This window comes from Choloepus didactylus, chromosome 7 (assembly GCF_015220235.1).
Source record: "Choloepus didactylus isolate mChoDid1 chromosome 7, mChoDid1.pri, whole genome shotgun sequence".
Taxonomy (NCBI): domain Eukaryota; kingdom Metazoa; phylum Chordata; class Mammalia; order Pilosa; family Megalonychidae; genus Choloepus; species Choloepus didactylus.
This window is the reverse complement of record NC_051313.1, coordinates 135,707,254-135,728,839: the sequence shown is the minus strand read 5'-3', so window position 1 is coordinate 135,728,839 and position 21,586 is coordinate 135,707,254. Positions and strand designations below refer to the sequence as shown.

Here is a 21,586-nt window from a genome sequence, read left to right as displayed (position 1 = left end):
AAAAAGGTGACGTTCATTCAAATAGTCACTGAGCACCTGCTCTGTGCCAGCCATTGTCCTAAGTCCGGGGAATAGTAACGGTGAAGAAAACAGTGTGGTCCCTGCCCTCAGGCAGTTACCACTTTGGATCTTTGCTCTTAAAACTATACTGAACACTCTGATTGGGTGGATGGAAATTTCATTCAAACTAGAGCTTAGAAACTGCAGAAATAGTGAGATTTTTCCATTGGTCATCTGTTTTAGTAAGTTAATTAAAATGTCTATACATTTTCTATGTATAATAATTGGGTGGTTGTAACGACCTGGAACCAAAACATCAACCTCACTCATTAAGGCTTCATTTCAAGCTAAAATAAGGACAGAGACAGAGATCCATAGATGTGGCAGATGACAACTAAATTTCACCTGTTGAATTTTATAGCAATTTTTTTTGCATCTCCTATTATGCTAAACACCTCAAAAATGGTGTAGTACTCTTCAATGTTTCTTAATTTAAAATATAACTTGAATATCAATTATTAATAGTCTTAATTCCTTTTCTTGAGTTTAAAAAATTTTTTCTTAATTAAAAATTTTTTAGTTATTAGGCAAAGCTGAAATATCAAGTGTTGGTGGGAAACTTCCTGAAATTAGCAAAACAGAATTTCTGGCAACACTAATCTCCTGCCATCTTATATTTACCTGTATTCTAAATTAAGTAGTACTGTTAGAAAGGGGGTGGGGGAATGTTTGTAAGGGAAGAAAGATTGGACAGCATTGTCTGAATCAGTATCGTTGCCAATATTTTCTTCTCTACTTTTCATGTTTAGATTCAAAATTGAATTTCAAGTGTATCTCTTGTATTTCCATTTTTTTTTTTTTTTAAGGAAAAGAGAGACCATCTATTTATCAAAAGGAGACAATTTGCAAATAGGGGAATGTTCTATGCCAAGGCAAAAGTGTACCACAGTAATATAATGAAGTTACCCCAGGAAAAATATGATTGGTTAAACAAAAAATAAGAAAATCAAGACTTATTAGGGGATGGAATACTAAAAAAACTTATTTATCCGCAACAAAAGTCCTGGTTTCAAGGAAATGAAAACCCAGGTTCAAAGAATGTCAGAATGTCCTAGCGGTTTGTGCAAGGATGGAGAGTCTCAGGTAACTTGTCTCGTAAGTAACTAGTCTTAGGAATGTGTGGCAATTTCAACATGCAGCAATAAAGTGGCCTTTGCTTATCATACACATAGTTGTCTCCAGGCCCTTCCAGTTCATTTAACAATTCTACCTCTGGATCATTATCTCTCCCAGAGAATGTGATCACCATGCCTGATAGTCTTCAGGTGCTCTTAGTCTCTTGGAGAATCTTATTCTTTGCATTCTTCCTTTCTGGACAATACCATCAGGAGTACCAAGGTTTTCACATCCTGCATTGGGTTTTGTCAGGAGTGACCCCGGTCCAAAAAATGACAGGGACTTTCCAAAAGACAAAACAATTGTTCACGGGGATGGGACCTTCCAAGACCCAAAAGAACTGCAGTGTGAACAACCCTTAGACATTCAGTAATACACCAGTTTCGGTTCAGTTCAAGAAAGCCTATCAGAAATGGATAAGTATATCATTCTAACCAATGTACATCTGTTCCCCACTTGGTAAGACCATCCTCTGTAATAAGAAACTTAAATGTCCCCCCATCATTGTATCTTCCCACTGTCGTTATTAGTGGCTGTGATCAGATGGCTATTGAGATAGTCAATCATGAGTTTATCAAATAGGAAAAGGCTTTAATAAGTGTGAATTTATCAAACTCACAAAGATTAAAAAATTATTCTTTAAGTATTAGAATAATAGTAAAACCAAAGAGTCTACAATACTCTAAGAGATTAAGTTCCAGCAGGGAGACATACCTTGTAATGCACTTTTAGGAAGGGGAGGAAAGACCAGAAGGGAAGATTAAAGGAGTAAGAACAACTTATTTCAGAAAAGAGAACTGAGCAGAGATTAAACATTTTCCAATATTTAAAAGGAGACTGAAAGTTTATCAATATATTGTCTTTCAGGAGAAAAGAGAAGACTCAATTGGCTTAAAAACTGCATATTGAGGGATATTAATTTTTTTATACCAGAAATATTATTTATCATTGTATCTTAAAGAAGACTAACTACGGACCTTCCCACTATGTCTTAAAGACAGTTATAAAGAATTAAAGCCATACCTAAAAGTAGAACATGGAGTCAATTTCTGAAGCTTCTCTATAGCTAGATTCTTCATGATTTATTTTTTGCAAATCAACTTATGCAGCTAATATTTACCTAAAGACAAAATACTCTGAGTTTAAAAAGGATCAAAATCCACACTGAAGCAGCGAGTCTTTGCAAGGAGTTTCATTTGATTAAGATAATTTTCACTCTTGCTTATAATCAAGCCTGTGCTGTCCATCACAGTCTGTCAATTCAGAAGCGCTGCAGCCAAGGGCCCTCGGTACTTCTGTCCATGGTACTCAGCAGCAGGGTGCACTTTGCTGGAAACAAGCAGCCCAGCAGGATGGACTAGAAAGTGCGTTATCTCTGGAAGTAGTTGAAGCAATTTGCCGAGGGATAGGGCTCTTTGTTCTTATACTCTCATTAACTCTGAGACCTGGGGCAAGTTACTCAACAATTCTAGACCTCTGTTCTGTGAAATGAGAGAAAGGAATCACATGCTGTCTATACAGGACTTCAGAGAGGAGTAGTGTGGATACAGGGAGAAAAGACTGACTTTCTGATATTTCCCTGGCCTTTTTAAAAAATGACAGATGGCAAAAGCATATTGTTGCTACATTCACTTTATCTCATTTATACAAGACATGAAGTACATTTCTAAATCTTCCCAAATTGGTCAGATAACAAAGTTTTACCTTTAGAATCAAGCCTAGCTATATTTACTGTACTTTATGTGAAATTATAGATATTATTATAGTAATTAGGTGGGTAAAAAAAAAAACTGGAACAATGTCTTAATATTACATTTTTAAAATGATTTCAAACTCCCTTGATCACTCAGGATGACTGATGCCCACTCTGCATTTTAAAGAGGATAAAAGAAAGGAAAAATAAATTAGGAACACGGGAAGAAAACAGTTTATATCCATTTAAAAGAGGGGAAATCAAATCAAATCTGCCCCAAAAGAAACTAGAATCTCAGGCCAGGCAAGCAGTGTCAACCTGAAATCTACCAAAATATTGTGGAAAATGTGTAATACATGAAGAGTATACAGTGGCCAGTTTTCTAAAGAGAGTGGAGGCAGGGGTCTCAAAGACCCCAGCAAGAAAAAATCATCATCGGACCCTACTTAGTGTATTCATAGTGTGCATGATCCCAATGTCTTAACTGCTGCTTGAGGCTTCCCCAGCCAAAAGAATCTGGATCCATCCTACCCTTTGCAGGCTGAATGTCCTGAGATGGTTTTTATTTAAATATCTTAAAGGAAAGTAAAGAAAATAACTATGAGGCAAACTCTGAATTGTGAAAACTATTTCATTGGAAGTCCCAGAAGGATCACCCAGGAGTTTCTTGATGATATGCTGTTTTGCACCCAAATGTATTTTTGAAATAGGTTTAAATTTAGTGCTGTGCACCAAGGTGACGAATGCCATATCAAAAATAGACAGATCCCATCAGCCATGGAGCCAGAGAATTTAAGGGGTAACACACTAGTGGCTTGGCCTTTTTATAGCCCATGCTGTTACCCTTATTAGTTAAGCAGGGTGATCAAACAAGGGTTTGAGCAATTCATTAAGATTAGGAGAGATGAAAGAGAGCTGTAGATACACACTCTTCTCCATGAAGAACTAGGATACAGGCTTTTGGATAGAAGGACAGGGAGAACACAGAGGAAAGCGGGTAAAAGGAGTAATGTTTCCTCTTTTCCTAGTGGACATTAAAGATGGGACGGTCATTTCTAAAGATCCACTAGCTACCCCAAGCATGCAGGAGATGGCCAACTTCATATTTGGATTAAGTTCCAGTTAGTTTTCGCACAATGTAAGTTAGCAGCATATTTTGGAACTACTAAGGGATCTCACACTAACGAGCCTTTGGAATGGACGTGAGTTGGCGTAGTTGAGGAAACGAGATGTCCCACATTCTGCACAACAAAATAGACCCTATGCAGAAGCAAGCACCAAGCAGCCTCAACTTGCTCCAAGCTGGCTTGAACTTTTCAGTCTAGGAAGACTCAGGAGAGTGAAAGCTGAGACAAAGAATTAGAGATTTCTTTCCAGGCTTGAGAAGACACAGGTGTTAGTATTTTTTTTTTCATTTTTAAATTGAGGCATAACTTACAAGTTAAAGTACACAGTACACTGTGTTCTAGAAACAATTTCTCAAATTTGTAATTTAAACATTAAGTGCTGGAGAACAAGGTTTTCCAGGCAGTTTCAACCTGTCTGTGGTGAAATAAAGATAAGCCATCCTGAAAGCAAGGCTGGCACCCAGGGGGTTGGAATATATTTTGACAGCTAATTAAAAAAAGCTACCTGAGTTATAGAGATAATAATAATGAGGGATGATGGATTGCAATGCAGCTACAAACTACAGAATAATCTTGGCAACAGCATCAGGCAACATAAAAAAGCTTTCAAACATACCCAGAGCTAAATGCGTGATTACTTCAAGTAAGCTCAATTCCTCTAGGTAGATTAACTTCAGAATCTGGGCAATATATTTAAGTACATTAGAAATAGTTCAATATTGGTTAAAGTGATATCTCTCTGTTACATTTTTAATAGAGCCCAGAATCATTTTAAGTGCCCCTTCCCCTTACTTGGAGCAAACAAGTAAAATAGAATAAACACTTAGAAAAATCACACCATATTCATGCCAAGTTTCATTACCGACAGTCACAGTTAAAAAAAAAAAAAAAAGCAAAGACCCAATTCATATCTTAATTTCTTCTAAAGTATTTGGATGATTGTCTGTGAAAGGGCCTTAAATCCACCACCAGGCAATATGACAGAAATGGTTCCAGAACTTACAATATTCTTCTCACGTTTGCTATTGTGTTCTACTGGCATGCAGCTGCCATTGCTTCCTGAGGGTACAGTGCAGCCAGGGTTATGTGCCTGAGATGGAGGCATGCTCTGCAAAGGTTAAGACACACAGATGCATCACACACAGAAGATGACAGCTGAAATACATATTAAGTGCATGCTAGTTAGAAAAGTAATGCGCACGCTTTTATTACATGTGAGCAGCGCAGCAGCCAATTCTATGGGCCAGAGTTAAACTACTGATGAAATCGGACAAGACGAAAGGAAATTCTGTGGCAAAAAGTATATTTGGTTTCATTAAATTAAAAAAAAAAATCTCTAGCATTTTCAAAAGATTCAAGAAACATTTCTTTCTTACTCGAAAGATAAAAAATACGTTGAAAAAACCATATAAGCAAAGAAATGAAACAACAACAACAAACAATAAATTCTACCATGACCATGCACGCTTAAGAGGCATTCCAGAAGAGAATCCATCATGGATGACAATCTACATAGGTCCACATGCAACATTCAATTTGTTAGTTAATGCAAATTGCTACTTGGCCACAGGCAACGCTGGTCTGGTCCACTGTGCATAGTGCAGGCAAGTTAAGCACTTACCTCCTGGCTTAGAAGAGGTCTTGTTTCAAGAGCTATCCTTTTCTTATGCTCCTCTTTTACAGGCATTAGGGGTTTGAAAAACTTTGGTGGCTGAGGAGAGAATGCTTTAAAAGGACTAACTGTTAAGGCATGAGGATTCTCTGATGAGCAACCTGGGGAAACAAAAAAGTATGAGTTTACAGGTAAAGAGCATTTTAACCAACACACAGGAAGTGAGATAACCTAAGCACAGGAATATGATATAACAAAAAAATCAACATGCTAATATTTGGTTAAGCATTAAAATAGATGAAGGCAAGAATGGAGAGCAATCATAGAGTAAAAAAAGGCTATTAAAGGGCTGGTCACCCTGAAAGACACTAGAAACTAATTTTTTACCTGCTTTTCAAGATCCAGCTAAAGCACCACTTACCAGACCATTTCAATTCATGATGATTTTCCTTTTCTCTGAATTCTCAGAGCTCTTACTATCTGCACACGCATTTGGTGCTTAATCATCTAAGATCTTATTTTCCATGTATCACACTTTGACAGATTTTAAGATCTAGGAGGGTACCTCTTTTGTATCTTTCACCACACACAGCATAATAAAGGCTCAATCAATACTGAATGAGTATTGTTTACGTGCTCTTGTGAGGCTCTCTTTTCCTCAAGTCCCCTACTCTGTGTGACTAAAGAACAATTCTTCTTTCTTATTTTATTTATTTCTTCTCTTTTTTGGCCTCTCTTCCCTCTTCTGTATTTCCTCTCCAATTCACTGGTACAATGGCACTTTAATAGATAAACTATGATTTCTAAAGTAGCAGAGTTAAACTACATATCCAAAGAATGTTGTTCCTTTTGAGGCACTGGGAGACTAAATACTAATATAAGAATGTTGCCACTGGTGGAAGTAATTTCTGGTATCATTTCTGAAATTCCTCTAGGAATCAGAGACATGTTCCCATAAAAAAAAATCCTTTGAGTAAAAAACAAAAACAAAAAACCCCACACATATAACAGAGGTGAATGGTCTTTTGATAAAAAATGAAGTCTAAGTACAAGGTAATAGAATTTGTGTGTGTGTGTCTGGAAACTAACTTCAAATTGATGAAACGGTACATGAAAAATGACTTGAAAATTCTAGTGTTATACAAAAAGTTTCTTATTATTTTTGGATGATATATTGAATGCAAAGCAAAAATAAATCAGAGGGTAGCGTTCCAGGAAAATAGAGGAATAGGGAGGAAGCTACAGAACCTACTCTCCAAAAGCATGCAGTAGGCAGGCAGAAACTATCCGAATCAACTGTTCTGGGGCTCTGGAGACCAGGGGGGTTCTGAAGAACATTCAGGGAAGTGCTGGATGAAAAGACTGAGAAACCGTGGTCAGAGACTGTGAGTAACTCCATCCATGGCTCCTGGCACCCATATCTCATCCTTGAGGGAAGCAGTGGAGGGTTGCCCAATCCCTGCTAGGGGGCCGCCATGGACTGAGACAGCCACAGGAGTACTCTGCCCTAAGTACAGAGGGGGACACAGTCCAGTACTAAACAAGATATTGGCCGGCGAATTTAGTATGCTGTATCCCACAGTTCCAGCCTTCTCCAGTCAGATGCTAGGCACCAATGTTTAGAACCATGTCAGAAGCAGAACTGCCTTCACAGGGCTGAAGGGTGCCATCTGCTGGGCAGGCCTGAAAATGCAGCCTTATGAAGTAGAAGGGGGGAAAAAAGGCTTTTTGGAGTATTTCCTGAACTTCTCCTGGGACCCTTTGGATCTGGTCTGTATACTCTCTGCATGAGTACTTGGCCCTGTTTGGCTGGGAAATATTGACGAACCAACTGTCAAACAAGAACCTTAACACAAACCCAATCAACAACAAAATCCTAGCAAAAGAGAGAAACTGACCATCAGAATAAACCCATCAAGATAATCAGATGCCCAGATATTAGCAAAAAAATCAGAGGCCATACTAAGAATCAGGAAAATATGGTCCAGTCAAAGGAACAAATTAAAAAGAGGAAATATAGCACCAGGAACAATTAATCAAAGAGTTCAAACAAAATCCCCTAAATCAATTCAAGGAGATGGCTAAAGAGATAAAGGATATTAAGACACTGAGTGAGTAAAAAGAATTTGAATGCATATAAAGAAAAATAACATCTTATGGAAATGGAAGACACAATAGACGAAATTTAAAATGCACTACAGGCAAATAACAGCAGATTTGAAGAGGCAGAAAAAAGGATCAGTGAGCTAGAAGACAAAGCATTTGACTTCGAATAGACAGAGAAGAGAGAGGAAAAATTTGAGCAGGGCTTAGGGAAATGACTGACAACATGCAGCACACAAAACATACTCATCATGGGTGTTCCAGAAGGAGAAGAGAAGGGAAAGGGGGCAGAAGGAATATTTGAGGAAATAATGGTCTAAAATTTCCCACCTCTTATAAAAGACATAAATATGCATATCCAAGAAGCACAACATACTCCAAACAGAATAACTCTGAATGGACTTACTTTAAGACATCTAATAAGACTGCCAAATGCCAAAGATAAAGACAGAATTCTGAAAGCAGCAAGAGAAAAGTGATTCACCACATATAAGAGAAGACAAATAAGACTAAGTGCCTATTTATCATCAGAAACCATGGAGGCGAGAAGGCCATGGTATAATATACTTAAGATACTGAAAGAGAAAAATTGCCAGTCAAGAATTCTTTATCTAGCAAAGATGTCCTTCAAAAATGGCGGAGAGTGTAAAATATTCTCAGATAAACAGAAGCTGAGAGAGTTTGTATACAAGAGTCCTGCCCTACAAGAAATACTAAAGGGATTTCTGCAGGCTGAAAAGAAAAGACAGGAGACAGAGGCTTGGAGGAGAGTGTAGAAATGAAGATTATCAGTAAGGGTAACTAAATGGACAAAAAGAGAGAGAAAAAAATACGACAAATAAAAGCCAAAGGATAAAATGGCCAAAGTAAGTACTGCCTTTACAATAATAATATTGAATAGTAAATGAATTAAACTCCTCACTCAAAAGAAACACATTGGCAGAGTGGATAAAATAAATATGATCCACCTATATGCTGTTTACAAGAGACTCATTTTAGACCCAAATACAAATAGGTTGAGAGTGAAATAATGGAAAAAGATATTCCACACGACTAGTAACAAAACAGGAAGGAGGGCTTGGGCAGCTATACTAAAATCAGACAAAATAGACTTTAAATGCAAAAATGTTATGCGACAAAGAAGGACATTATATATTACTAAAAGGGGCAATTCACCAAAAAGAAATAATCATAAATGTCTATGTACCTAACCAGGGTGCCCCAAAATACATGATGCAAACACTGGCAAAACTGAAGGGAGAAATAGATAATCTCTACAATACTAGTTGGAGACGTCAATACACCACTCTCATCAATAGGTAAACTATCCAGACAGAAGATCAATAAGGAAACAGAGAACTTGAATAATATGATAAATGAACTTAACAGACCTATACAGAACTGCGAAAACTGTATGTTACACAGTTTTGAAAACTAAGTTGAATACAGCTTTCTTCTCAAGTCCTCACAGATCATTCTCCAGGACAGATTACATGTTGGATAACAAAAAAGGTCTCAAAACATTTTGAAATACTGAAATTATACAAAGCACTTTCTCTGATCATAATGGAATGTAGCTGGAAATCAGTAAGAGCCAGAGAATAGGAAAATTCACAAAAATATGGAAGTTCAGCAATATGCTCTTAAACGATCAGTGGATCAAAGAAGAAATTGTGAGAGAAATCAGTAAATATCTAGAGACAAACGAAAATGAGAACACAACTGTTCTAGTTTGCTAATGCTGCCGACTCGCAAAACACCAGAAATGGATTGGCTTTTATAAAAGGGGGTTTATTTGGTTACAAAGTTACAGTCTTAAGGCCACAAAGTGTCCAAGGTAAGTCATCAACAATTGAGTACCTTCACTGGAGGATGGCCAATGGTGTCTGGAAAATCTCTGTTAGCTGTGAAGGCACGTGCTGGTGTCTGCTCCAAAGTTCTGGTTTCAAAACGGCTTTCTCCCAGGACATTCCTCTCTAGGCTGCAGTTCCTCAAAAATGTCACTCTCAGTTGCCCTTGTGGTGTTTGTTCTCTCTTAGCTTCTCTGGAGCAAGAGTCTGCTTTCAATGGCCATCTTCAAACTGTCTCTCATCTGCAGCTCCTGTGCTTTGTTCAAAGTATCCCTCTTGACTGTAGCTCCTCTTCAAAATGTCACTCACAGCTGCACTGAGTTCCTTCTGTTATGTCAGCTCATTTATATGGCTCCACTGATCAACTTAGACCCACCCCGAATGAGCAGAGCAATACCTCCATGGAAATTATCCAATCAGAGTCATCACCCACAGCTGGGTGGGGCACATCTCCCAAGAAACACTCAAAGAAATCTAATCAACACTGATAACGTCTGCCCACACAAGATTACATCAAAGATAATGGTGTTTGGGGAACACAACACATTCAAACTGGCACAACAACATTTCAAAACTTATGGGATGCATTGAAGGCAGGGCTGAGAGGGAAATGTATAGCCCTAAACACCTACATTAAAAAGGAAGAAAGAGCTCAAATCAAAGACCTAACAGAACACGGTGGAAAAAGTAGAGAAAGAACAGCAAACATGCCAAAGTGAGCAGAAGGAAAGAAATAACAAAGATCAGAGTGGAAATAAATGAAACTGAGAACAAAAAAAACAGTAGCAAGAATCAATAAAACTAAAAGGTGGTTCTTCAAGAGGATCAATAAAATTGACAAACCCTTAGCTAGACTGACAAAGACAAAAAGAGAGAAGATGCAAATAAATAAAATCAGAAATGACAGGGGGCCATTACCACTGAGCCCATAGAAATAAAGTAGGTTATAAAGATCATTAAAGGATGCTATGAACAACTGTATGCCAACAAATTAGACAATGTAGATGAAATGGACAACTTCCTAGAAATAAATGAACAACCTACACTCGAGAAGAAATAGAAGACCTCGACAAGCCAATCACAAGTAAAGAGAATGAATCAGTCATAAAAACCTCCCAACAAAGAAAAGCCCAGGACCAGGTGGCTTCCCAGGTGAATTCTTCCCACTACTTGGTATACACCCAGAAGAACTGAAAGCAGGGACACGAACAGACATTTGCACACCAATGTTTACAGCGGCATTGTCCATATTTACCAAAAGATGGAAGCAACCCAAGTGTCCATCAACCTATGAATGGATAAACAAAATGTGGCATATACATATGATGGAATATAATTCAGCTGTAAGAAGGAATGGAGTCCTGATGCACCTTAAGGACATTATGTTGAATGAAATAAGCCAGGCACAAAAGGACAAATATGGTATGATCTCACTAATATGAACTAAATATAATGAGCATACTCATTGATTTAATATCTAGAATACAGGTTACCAGAAGATAAAATGAGGATAGAGAATGGGAACTGATGCTTAATTTACGCAAAATTTTAAAATAAAGATGATTGCAAATGTTTGGAAATAGAGTTGATGATAGGACATTGTTGAGTGTGTAAATAACAGTACTAAATCGTTTGTTTCCCACCTCTTGCTCTACTCTTTCAGAGACTCCAACTGCATAATTTTTAAGCCCCTAGAAGGTAGCTCACAGCTAACTGATATTCTGTTAATTTTAAAAAACTGTCTTTTCTCTCTGGCTTTCATTTTGATTGTTTCTATTGTGTGTCTTTAAGGTTAGCATTTTTCTTCCCCTGCAATGTTTAATCTGTCATTAATACCATCCAGTACATTTTTCATCTTTCACATTGCAGCTTTCATTTCTCATTCAATTTGTTTCTTTTTAAATATTTTCCATGTCTCTACTCAACCTTTTGAATGTTGACATTACTGTTACAATAACTGTTTTAATGTCCTTGTCTTCTATTTCTAACATCTGTGTCATTTTGGGTTGCTCAGTCTAAAGCTAAGTACTCTGCACTAATGAATAAAGACTCTCCCCAACATCCCATGAATCTGAGGTTTCCCATTCCGGTTGGTAGGAACAGGCACTATTGCCAGGTAAGCACTAGGCAATGTTCCCTATAATCCTTTCAGATGATTCTTTTCCTGGCCTCAGGAAGTAGCCGAAGGGGACCCTCTCAATACCTCTGGATTCTCTTCTCTGGCACCCTTCCAAATCTAGTTGCTTTGATCTCTTCAGACACTCAGCTCTGTCTTCTCAACTGAGGGAGTCCACTGGGCTCCACCTGGGTTCCCCTCCATGTGCTACACCTTGAAAACCCTTTTAAGGCAGTAAACTGGGCAACTATTCATATTCCTTCTTATGGTTTTCTTTCTCAGGGATCACTATCATTGCCTGATGTCCAATGACTTGTCAACCATCATTTCATAAAATTGGTTGGCTTTTGGCTGTTTCAGGTGGGAGATTAAGATGTCCAATGACTTGCCAACCATCATTTCATAAAATTTGTTGGCTTTTTGGCTGTTTCAGGTGGAAGATTAAATCCAGTCACACTCCATTTTAGCTAGAAATAGAAGTTGATGGCCAACTTTGGCTCAAGGATTCCCAATGACCTTGCCAAACTCTGCTTAGGGCTGTTGTGCAATCTAAGATGTTTCCACTCAGTCTTTATTCCTTCTTCTTCTCTCTCCTTTGCACAGGTTCAGATGTGCATCACAATGCATTGGCCCTCCCAGCTGCCCCTGGATTCCGATACACTCTCAGAACTGTTCCCCCTAAGAAATTTCTTGCATTTTGACTCTTGTTTTGGCATCTGCTCCTTGGAGGTTCTGGACTAACACACATAGCATGTGTGAGGTACTTTTCCCCCAGACCACACAGGGGTTCTGATGTTCTTTGTGGTCTTAACACACTTACTGGGTTGTGGCCTGAAGATTTCAAGGCATATGTAGAGTTTTGAATGCATATTTCCACATGTATGGAATGATCCTGTTTTATCCAATCAAACCCTTACAGATGTGTATTTAATTGTTTCCAGTTTCCATCTTTTCAAATATTCGTAGGGTAAATATCTTTGTTCAGAAATCTTTGTATATCTGTCCACTTCTTTAATTAAAAAATATTTTAAGAATAAAAATGCCTGGATCCTACAGACCCTACATTTGAATGTTGATGCATTTTTTCTAGTCTGCCTTCCAATCTTACCAAGGGTCTATGAGTGTAACTGCTATCCCTCATCTTCTCCAATTTACACAAATAATGTATTTATTTGACTTTAAAAAAAGAAAAATCTAATAAGAGAACAAAATGTGTTTTGTTCAAGAAGACAGTTTTAGATCATTTAGAATCTCAGCTTCGTATCTTATATGCAATCCATGAAAGATGTTTTCTGTATTGCTTTTCCTAAGTGACTGTAAGTATCAATGAAAACAATCACACCACTACCTTCTTTACTCCTTCGAGGTAAATCCCTGGGTAGAGTTCCATAACATGCTACATCTTGGTAACTGGAGCTGTGATCAGACATGTCTAACTGGTTCTCTAACCAAACCTACAAGGTAAAAAATATGAGTTAATTATAATTAACTCCTTTTAAAATGACAAATGAAGGCAAGATGTGAGTTTCTTCTGTTTTTTTTAATAAAGGTTTGTACTCTTCTTTCTTTATTTTTACTATGAAGTATTTCAAACATGTAGAAAAGCACTAAATAATATAACAAATATATCATACCCAAGGCACACCCAGAATGAATAAAAGTTAACAGTTTGTTGTATTTGCACTCATTATGAATAGAGTGGAATCCCCTTTTGTACCCCTACATGGTTCCATTCATCTTCCTCCCTCCCCACAGGCAATCACTTTTATGAATTTGGTATATAATTAGCATGATTAGATAATTTAAAGACTAAACAGAAACACTTTTGAGAGTAAATGCATCTATTAATAATTTTGCCTGGGTAGTAGGCATAAGCTGGAACTGTCTAAAGCAAATTAGGTGGTATGGTTATGCTATGTGTATCTGAGATTTAAACGTGTCAAACAGGCCTAAGTATGGTAGACTAAAGGGAGAAAACGTGTCTTGATATCACATAAGCTTATTTAGTCTTACTTCAATTTTTTAGGAGTTGCTCTAAGGACTAGATATGATCTATGCTTGTATCTTTTGAATTATCTGCAGTCCCTAGCACAGTAACCTATATATGTGTTCAGGAAATATTTGCTGAATAAGATGATGATGCAAACTGTCTTTAACTTTAAAAACCTAGCCATGTTCAGGTGTACACACCTTATCATCTTCATCAAAGCCAGAAAGGTCTGCTCGACTGGAAGAGACCTATGAGAGATTAATGGTTTCATCAATGTAGGTTGTTTATTAATGCAAATGTTTTTTCTAAAGAAACACCATGTCACAGATACAGTAGAAGATTGAACTACCTCCTCTTCCCCTGCTTTCTTTCTTTCCATCCCAGGAATAATGATCATCCTAAATTTGGCGTTTTATTACTCCCATACATGTTTTATATAACTGCATGTGTATAAATTAAAAAATGATATATACTATTAATTTGTATGTTTTATACTTTATATAAGTGGTATACTATATACAGTCTTTTCAGTCTAGTAATTTTTGTTTCAAACGATGATGCAATGAACTGGTTATTGCCTCTAAGTACCCCATAAGTACTGCTTTAACTGCATCCCATAAGTATTGATAAGTGTAATATTTTCAGAATCATTTTGTTCTAATACAACCTGTACATCTATGAGACTAGAGTATATATGTAAGGAATGGAATTTCTGGGTTGTAGATAAGGTACTGGCATCTTCAACTCCGCTTCTTTCATAGAGATTTTAGGATCAGCTTATCAAGTAACATTAATCATGGCTTGTGCTTATTATAGCTAAATCTCTATTTTCTCTGTAGCCACATCCTTCTTTTTACTCCCAATAGTATTTCTATCTTCTCTTTCCTTCTTTTTATTCCCAATAGTATTTATATCTGCTCTTTCCTTTTCTTCCCCAATTAATCTTAACTAGAGGTTTGTCCATGTAACCAGTTTTTAAAACCGGATTGTCTGCTTTGTTGATCTTCTCTATTAGTTTCCTATTTCATATATCTTTGTTCTAATTTTTATTTCTTTTTGTCTTTGAATTTATTAAACTTCTGCTCTAATATTATTTCCTTATTTGAAATCATTCTGATTTCTTTTTCTAATGTTTAAAAAATTTTACCATAATATTCTCTATGAATCTCTAAAGATAAGGAACCCACTATGCCCCCTTTAAAAAACATAAATACAATACTCATTAGCACATTAAAAAAAGAAAATTAAGTGCTTCCTTGCCGGTGACAAAAAAACTGTGGTGATGGATGATGTGATAGTAGCAAAGCAATGTCAATGTAATTAACACTACTGAAGTAACTGTACTCTTAAAAATGTTTTAAACAGGAAACTTTGTGTTAATATACCTTCTTACAATAAAAAAAATTTTTTTTAAATAAGGATTCCTAAGTACTGTAAAACATCCAGTCAGTGTTCAAATGTCTCATGAACATTTTCACAGTTAGTTTATTTAAATCAGGATCAAAATAGTTCATACATTGCAATTGGTAGATCTAATTCTAGTCTCTTTCAGTCTATGAGTTTCACCTTTTTTCTTTTCTTTTAAAATTTAATTTGTGAAGTTTCCAACATCTGAACTTGGACTGGTTGAATCTCCATGGTGTCATTAACATTTTCCTCTGTCCCCTGTAAATATTAGGGGTTAGATTCTAGAAGCTTCATCAGATTCTACTTCCATTTTTTTTTGTAGTATTCTTCATAGTGGTCTTTCTTTTACTTCTAAGCTAGAGTTTAGCTCATTATTTTTCAGTCTTCTCCTTTTTAAATATAAGAACTACAAATTTCCTAATAGTAGCTCACATTCTTTCATTTTTTTCTACTGTCTTGTATATTGCTGTATAAATGGAATAATAATGAATTTAGGGCTAATGATTTCCCTCTTCCAATATCACTCTAACTGCACCTTACAAGTATTGATATGTGTACTATTTTCATTATCATTTAGTTCTAAATTACCCATTAATCTTCCATTATGATCTCCTCTTTGCTAAACGCATTAAACAGAGTGTGTTTTTCAATTTTCAACTGATTAAGTCTCTTATATCTCATTGTCTAATGACAGCATTAGAAATTTTATACACACACATCAACACAACATATCTCAACAATCATAGGTATCTTGCCAGGATTTGCTTCGTGCCATACTGGATGACAATTTTTGTAAATGTTCAATTATGTTTTGTGAATCATATTTTAACAACTCTGGAGGCTAGGCAAGGCAAACGATAAAGTACTTTTCCTTGGAGGAATCCTTACTTGTTTACTCTGCTGCTTCTGGAAGACTTGCTTTGAAGTTGTCCAAGCACTAACCTGTCCTTTCTTCCCATAAGAATCTCCCCTCAGCAAGAAGCAGTTTTTGCTAGTTAGCGTTTCTAGATGAATTGAGGAAGATAACTGAGATGCTCAAAGACAAGACTGGGGAAGCAGGAAGCATCTTGGTGCCTTGTTCCCTATCACACTGTGGAGCATCTTGGTTAAAATCGTTAGAGCAGCGAAATGGGAACATACAAACTCACTCAAGAAGCAGCGCTCTGGCCACCAGCATATTTAGCTGTTCTCACCATCCTTACACCTACTAAATTCAAAGTGGAATCTGGCTAAAAGAGAATAAGGGATCTTCCCTAAACTTTCCCCCTTCACATCTCAAGCCCTCTTTGTGTTTATGTCCCAAGAACTTCTTTCAGGAGATAATTTATGAAAAGAAATTAGTAAGATTCCATATAAAGGTTAGATCATGTTACACAGAGCTCTTGATATGTGTGTGTCTGTATAATATATACCTATACGTATACAAACATATACACATATTCATATATAAACATATACCTCTAGTGTGCTTACCCTAGTACAGAGAAGCAGGTTTGGCACTTTGGAATGTCTATAACCCAGTGATATATGTCTATTTCCTCTTTGGAAACCCCAACCTCATGTTCCTTCATACGCCTCACCCCCACTCCTCAGAAAGTCACATAAGAGGCAGACCCATGGCAGGATGGAGCTCACGTTATGCACGTTTGGTGTGCTGAGGCTTCTCCGCAGATGCCGGGCTTTGGTGGAAAGTGCTTCTTTGACAGTGACGGCCTGTGCATGTATCACACAAAATATATAACAAAAATATTTGTTACTTTCCCTCTGACTGCAAAAGTAATATATGTCTACTGCAGAAGATTCAGAACATATGGAAATAAAAATTACTTCCATCCTACATACACAAATATTTATATTTACAAAATTGGAATTTTACTGTACTCGTTTTTTTTCTTAACAATATATAAAAAATATTTTTCCATAAATAAAACCAGAAAAACTGCTGAGCTAAAGACATTTATATTGTGAATTCTTTATACAGACGAGCAGGGAGAAAATGTGGGAGAAAATTCCTGTCACCATATAATTATCTCACTTGCAAAACTATAACAAACTTTACATAGTTTGTGTTTTACTCATGTAGCAACTTTAGGTGGGACTTGCACTAAAGGAAGATTTTAGTCCTGCATGTTGCTCCTATGGAATGACTTTACCTCTCCTGTCGTATAGGACATTGACCACTGGATGATTTTCACTTGAACAGCCTGCTGTTTCAAAAAATGTTAACCTGGGTCCAAAAATTAGGGAGGCACTAAGAGTCCATGGTTAACTATGTGGACTTTGGAGTCAGGCTGTCTGGGTTTATATGCCAACTTTGTACTCTTTACTAGCTATGGAACCACGGGCAAGTTAGCTAACTTCTCTCAGCCTCAATTTTTCTCATCTGAAAACAGGGATTACAAAAGTACTTACCGCAGAAGTCTATTTTGAAGAGTCAGTGAAATAATGTATCTAAATTACTCAAGCATAGCGCTTGGCTACTTTTATTTTTGTTACTATTTTGTCAGTCTCTTCTCTAATGAGATAACTACTCAAGTGCTCCTTCTCTGCTAGATCTAGAGAGTGTGGTTGATAAATAAATTTATCTTTGTCCCTACAGGGGTGAAGGCTGGTGAGCTATCACCTTCCAGTCCAGACATGCCAGTTACTTGCCTGCCGCAGACGTTCGAGGCTCAGGATGTTCTCCACCTGCAGCACCCCACGCGTATACTTTTCAATGTACGTCTCCCCGTCCGATGTGCCTTCGTTTTCGCTCCTCGCTGCCATGAGAGCCAGTGTTTCCCGGTCCTCGATCTCCTCTGTTGCCTAAAGGGAGACGAAAGCTATTACCATCCTCTCATGTGAACAATGTCTTCGTCAAAATTTTGGTGAGAAAGTGATACAAATGTTTTGAGAATTAACGCATTCTCCATTACTTATACATTGACATTTTTAAAAAGTAGTGTATGTTTTACCTTTGGTATATTGGATACTATTTCATAGGTTACACCACAGGAGTAAAAAATATTTTTCAATGATATTCTCCTCTTCAAACTCTGGGTGAAACTCTGGTGGAAAAGGAAAGCTGAATTAAGCTTTGTGGAAAAGGTGCAATATTAGTATTTTATATACTGTAAAAGTATTATCACTTACTATGTTTTTGACACATACACACAATATTGAGCAAAACAAAACAAAAAATAAACCTCAAAATTCTTGTCTTCAATCCTAGGGACAATAACTTCCAGCTATTATTCAGGGATTAGATTACAGAATTTGCAACATATTGAGTGTTTTGTGCTTGCTTCTCTCTCCCATCTGCTGTCTTCTTGTTGATTTTGTTTTTTTCAGGGTTTAATTGATCAGTCAAGGGATAGACAGAAGAAAACTGGAGAGGATGTTTTGCTGACAGCACCTCTGAAATGAGAGGCAGCAGGATGGGGATTTATTTGGAGCCTGCATTTTTTCACAGTTTTGTCATTAACCTGCTGGCACCTGGCACCTAATCTCACAATCCCAGTTTTTCCATTTTTCAAGCAGTGGAATATCATCACCTTATTACCTCCCAGCATTATGGGTCTCAAATCAGCCAAGATGGAAAAGTCCTCTGGCAGATGATATTTACCCCGGCTACCTTCAAGTCCTGTTATCTTGGATAAATGAGAATCAGACTGTAGCTTGGCCAGTGGAATGACATTTTGCACATCTACTGAATAAGCGCCACAGAAGACCACTCTTTGTGATGGAGAAAAGGAAAAAGTCTATAACCGGGCCCCGTTACTACCTGCTTGTTGTAAATATTGGCTGCAATCCGTTTTCGCAGTACTAACTCCATAGCAGCTGGGTGACTGAGCTGGACTGTGGTCTTCACAATCAAGTAAATCCTTTCATTCTGTGGGGTGACCCTATTCAAGTGGATGGAATCATGAACGGAGGAGTCCCAAGAGGCTGTGGCTGAAACCTAGGCGTGGGGAAGGATAGGGAGATGGAAGTAACTCGGGTGCAGCTATTTACGTCACACACTAGAGAAAGAAAATAAATCCAACTCCATTAAATCAATAGATTGCTTTCCTTACTTTTTTCAATGAAGACATACATGTTGTGGTTTTTGTTTTTGTTTTTTCCCCTCCAAGCCCTTTAATGTTCACATAAACAGTTGAAGCACAAGCAATAATAAAAACTACATTTTTTATGTTACAAGAAACAAAAATTTACATGATAGTTGCATGATCTGCCAATTTTCTCAAAAACTCTTCTCCAGTAACATTTCATTAACACTGTTCCATAGGTTGAATCAGTGAGGTCACAAAGACAGGCAGGAAGGTGGCAAAATATCAAACTAACTGAGGGATTAGAAGAATCAAATATTTACTGACTGCATACTAGGCACACCATACTATGTTTTACAAATTTTACATAAGTTAAATGTGAACATAAGTTCTAGTTATCTATTAATAGAAAAGCAATGCAGTAATACATGTTTTGCATGTCCAAAGATTTTATATTAGCATGCAATGTTGGCACATGGGAACATTCAATCTGTTTTATTCGACTTAAATCTTGAGTTGTTTTATTCCCCCCTACTGGGTACCATTTTGGCCAACATCACAATTCCCTGGGTTTATCACCACTACTAAAACTTTAGTTAAGAAACATAGTGTTCACTGGGGGAGAAAAAAAGCAGGTGATTTTTTTTTTTAACATAATACTTTCAAAAGTGGGACCTAATTTTAAAGTACCAACGCCGTCACTTAAATAACAAAAGGTACTTGGTTTAATCTGCTCTAAAGTGAAGCTATCATTGCCTTTTCAACAAGGCTTAAATTAAAGCAGATTATTTTCCAGAAAGCCAAGTGATACCCAGCTTGTACCGCACTACATACAAGCTCAATTTTTTGAATGCAAACATACATGTCCTGGTTTTTAAAGCCCCTGGTCCTGTATGGTCAAGTCTGACCACAGGAGTTTAATGGGAAGACAGGCCCACCAGGCTGTGCATGCTTCTGAAGCCATTTAATTACCTCCTCGTCACTGTGCTTTATGATGGGCAGGTAGAAAAACGGGCTCCCATGCTCCTTGGGCAGGATGGAGTTCACGCCCGAGGCATGGGGGCCGATGAGCTGCTCGTTAGCACTGAGGTCATCCGCTATCCGAGTGCAGGGCATAGTCAAAAAGAAAGAAAGAAAAGAAGAAAAAGGGGTGGGGGGTCAGTTTTCAAGCAAACATAAAAAATTTACAAATGCACTTTTTATAGATAAAAGTTTACACATAACATTTTTTTTTTCATTCCTCTTTCTGCAGTTGAAGCAGATTCCAAAATCACAACTGTTTTGACTCTTTACAGTTACTACTATGGGAAGCCCAGAAAAGTGGCTCTGTGAGTCAACTATAAAATGAGCTGGATATATCCTATATGTAGTCCTAGGAGTAAATATTTCTACTAGATAAACTCGCCTTGGAATTGTGCTACTTTCTGATGTGCATTCCTCCTGTTAGTCTTGTTGTCCTACTTAGATAACTTACGCTGAGAGATTTAAGCAGTTAAATTATCATTTTAGAATCAAAATTCTAAGCACGTTGAATCTCAGAAATATGAAGATTCTCTTATTCAAATGCCAACAAGGGACTCACCCTTCACAAATCTTTGTATGTGGTTATTCATCCAACCTTTGTTGTATACCTCCAATAACAGGGGACTTACCACCACAAAGCAGCCACTCCACTTCTAGGGTTTCAAAATTTCTTCATGTGAAGAGCCAAAACCAACCTCCCTGTACCTCCCTCCATCTAATATTGGTCTTCCCTACAGAACAGTGTTTTTCAGGATGTGTTTTGAACAGCCCCAGGGTCCTACTCACTCCCAAACTCAGCCATTCTGCTTTCCCTTCTACAAATGGGGGTCCATTAAAGATTTCATTTTGCAAAAAGATTTTACTGCTGTTAAAATACACTGAAAACCAGTGTTGTAGATTTACCTGGTTTCAATCTAATTGCTGCACTACAGGACAATCTTCAAGCAGGGTCACTGTGGGATCACGTTCCACGGACATCAAAACTGCGGGGTGGGGTGGGGTGGGGCACACTGGCAGGTTCCTGAACCCTGGCCAAGACTAAAGATTCAGAATCTCTGGGGCTGATTACTTTCCCAGGTCATTTCTATGCCCATTAATGTTTGAGCGCAACAGCTTTCATGTTTTATACCAGTTCTTAATCTCCCCAAGTGCTCTTTTCTAGATTAAATAGCCACATCTGTCTTTCAGCGATTCTACGTGTCATACATACACACACACACAACACACACACACATATAAATATAACATTTGATTACACTAAAAATATCACCTAGATATGGCATATGAGAGATTTAAAAAGTTATTTAAAGATTAAAATGTGTTTCTGAGTAGACTGCAAACCTTAACTGAAATGTGAGAGCCCCTCAGATTTTACTTACCATTCAAATCAAGGAAGAGAACCGGTATGTGTGTTTCCATTCCAGGAGGTGGAATCCTAAATGTGATAGGAAAATTTAATCA

The 21,586-nt window shown here is 37.3% G+C and overlaps 1 protein-coding gene across 6 annotated transcripts in view; it reads right to left on the bottom strand.

The window, feature by feature from the left end:
* KIF13A (kinesin family member 13A) overlaps positions 1-21,586 on the bottom strand; it is a 208,647-nt gene that overhangs the window by 5,952 nt on the left and 181,109 nt on the right. For 3 of the 6 annotated variants that reach the window (XM_037842486.1, XM_037842482.1, XM_037842485.1), the window contains 10 exons: positions 21,505-21,560; positions 20,075-20,199; positions 18,838-19,014; positions 18,029-18,121; positions 17,727-17,879; positions 16,689-16,787; positions 13,868-13,915; positions 13,026-13,131; positions 5,618-5,769; positions 5,000-5,104 (listed from right to left, as the gene is read on the bottom strand). In XM_037842486.1, coding sequence (XP_037698414.1) covers positions 5,000-5,104; positions 5,618-5,769; positions 13,026-13,131; positions 13,868-13,915; positions 16,689-16,787; positions 17,727-17,879; positions 18,029-18,121; positions 18,838-19,014; positions 20,075-20,199; positions 21,505-21,560 — 1,114 coding nt within the window. The remainder of the gene's footprint in view (positions 1-4,999; positions 5,105-5,617; positions 5,770-13,025; positions 13,132-13,867; positions 13,916-16,688; positions 16,788-17,726; positions 17,880-18,028; positions 18,122-18,837; positions 19,015-20,074; positions 20,200-21,504; positions 21,561-21,586) is intronic. The other 3 variants (XM_037842483.1, XM_037842487.1, XM_037842488.1) reach the window with 3 other exon arrangements.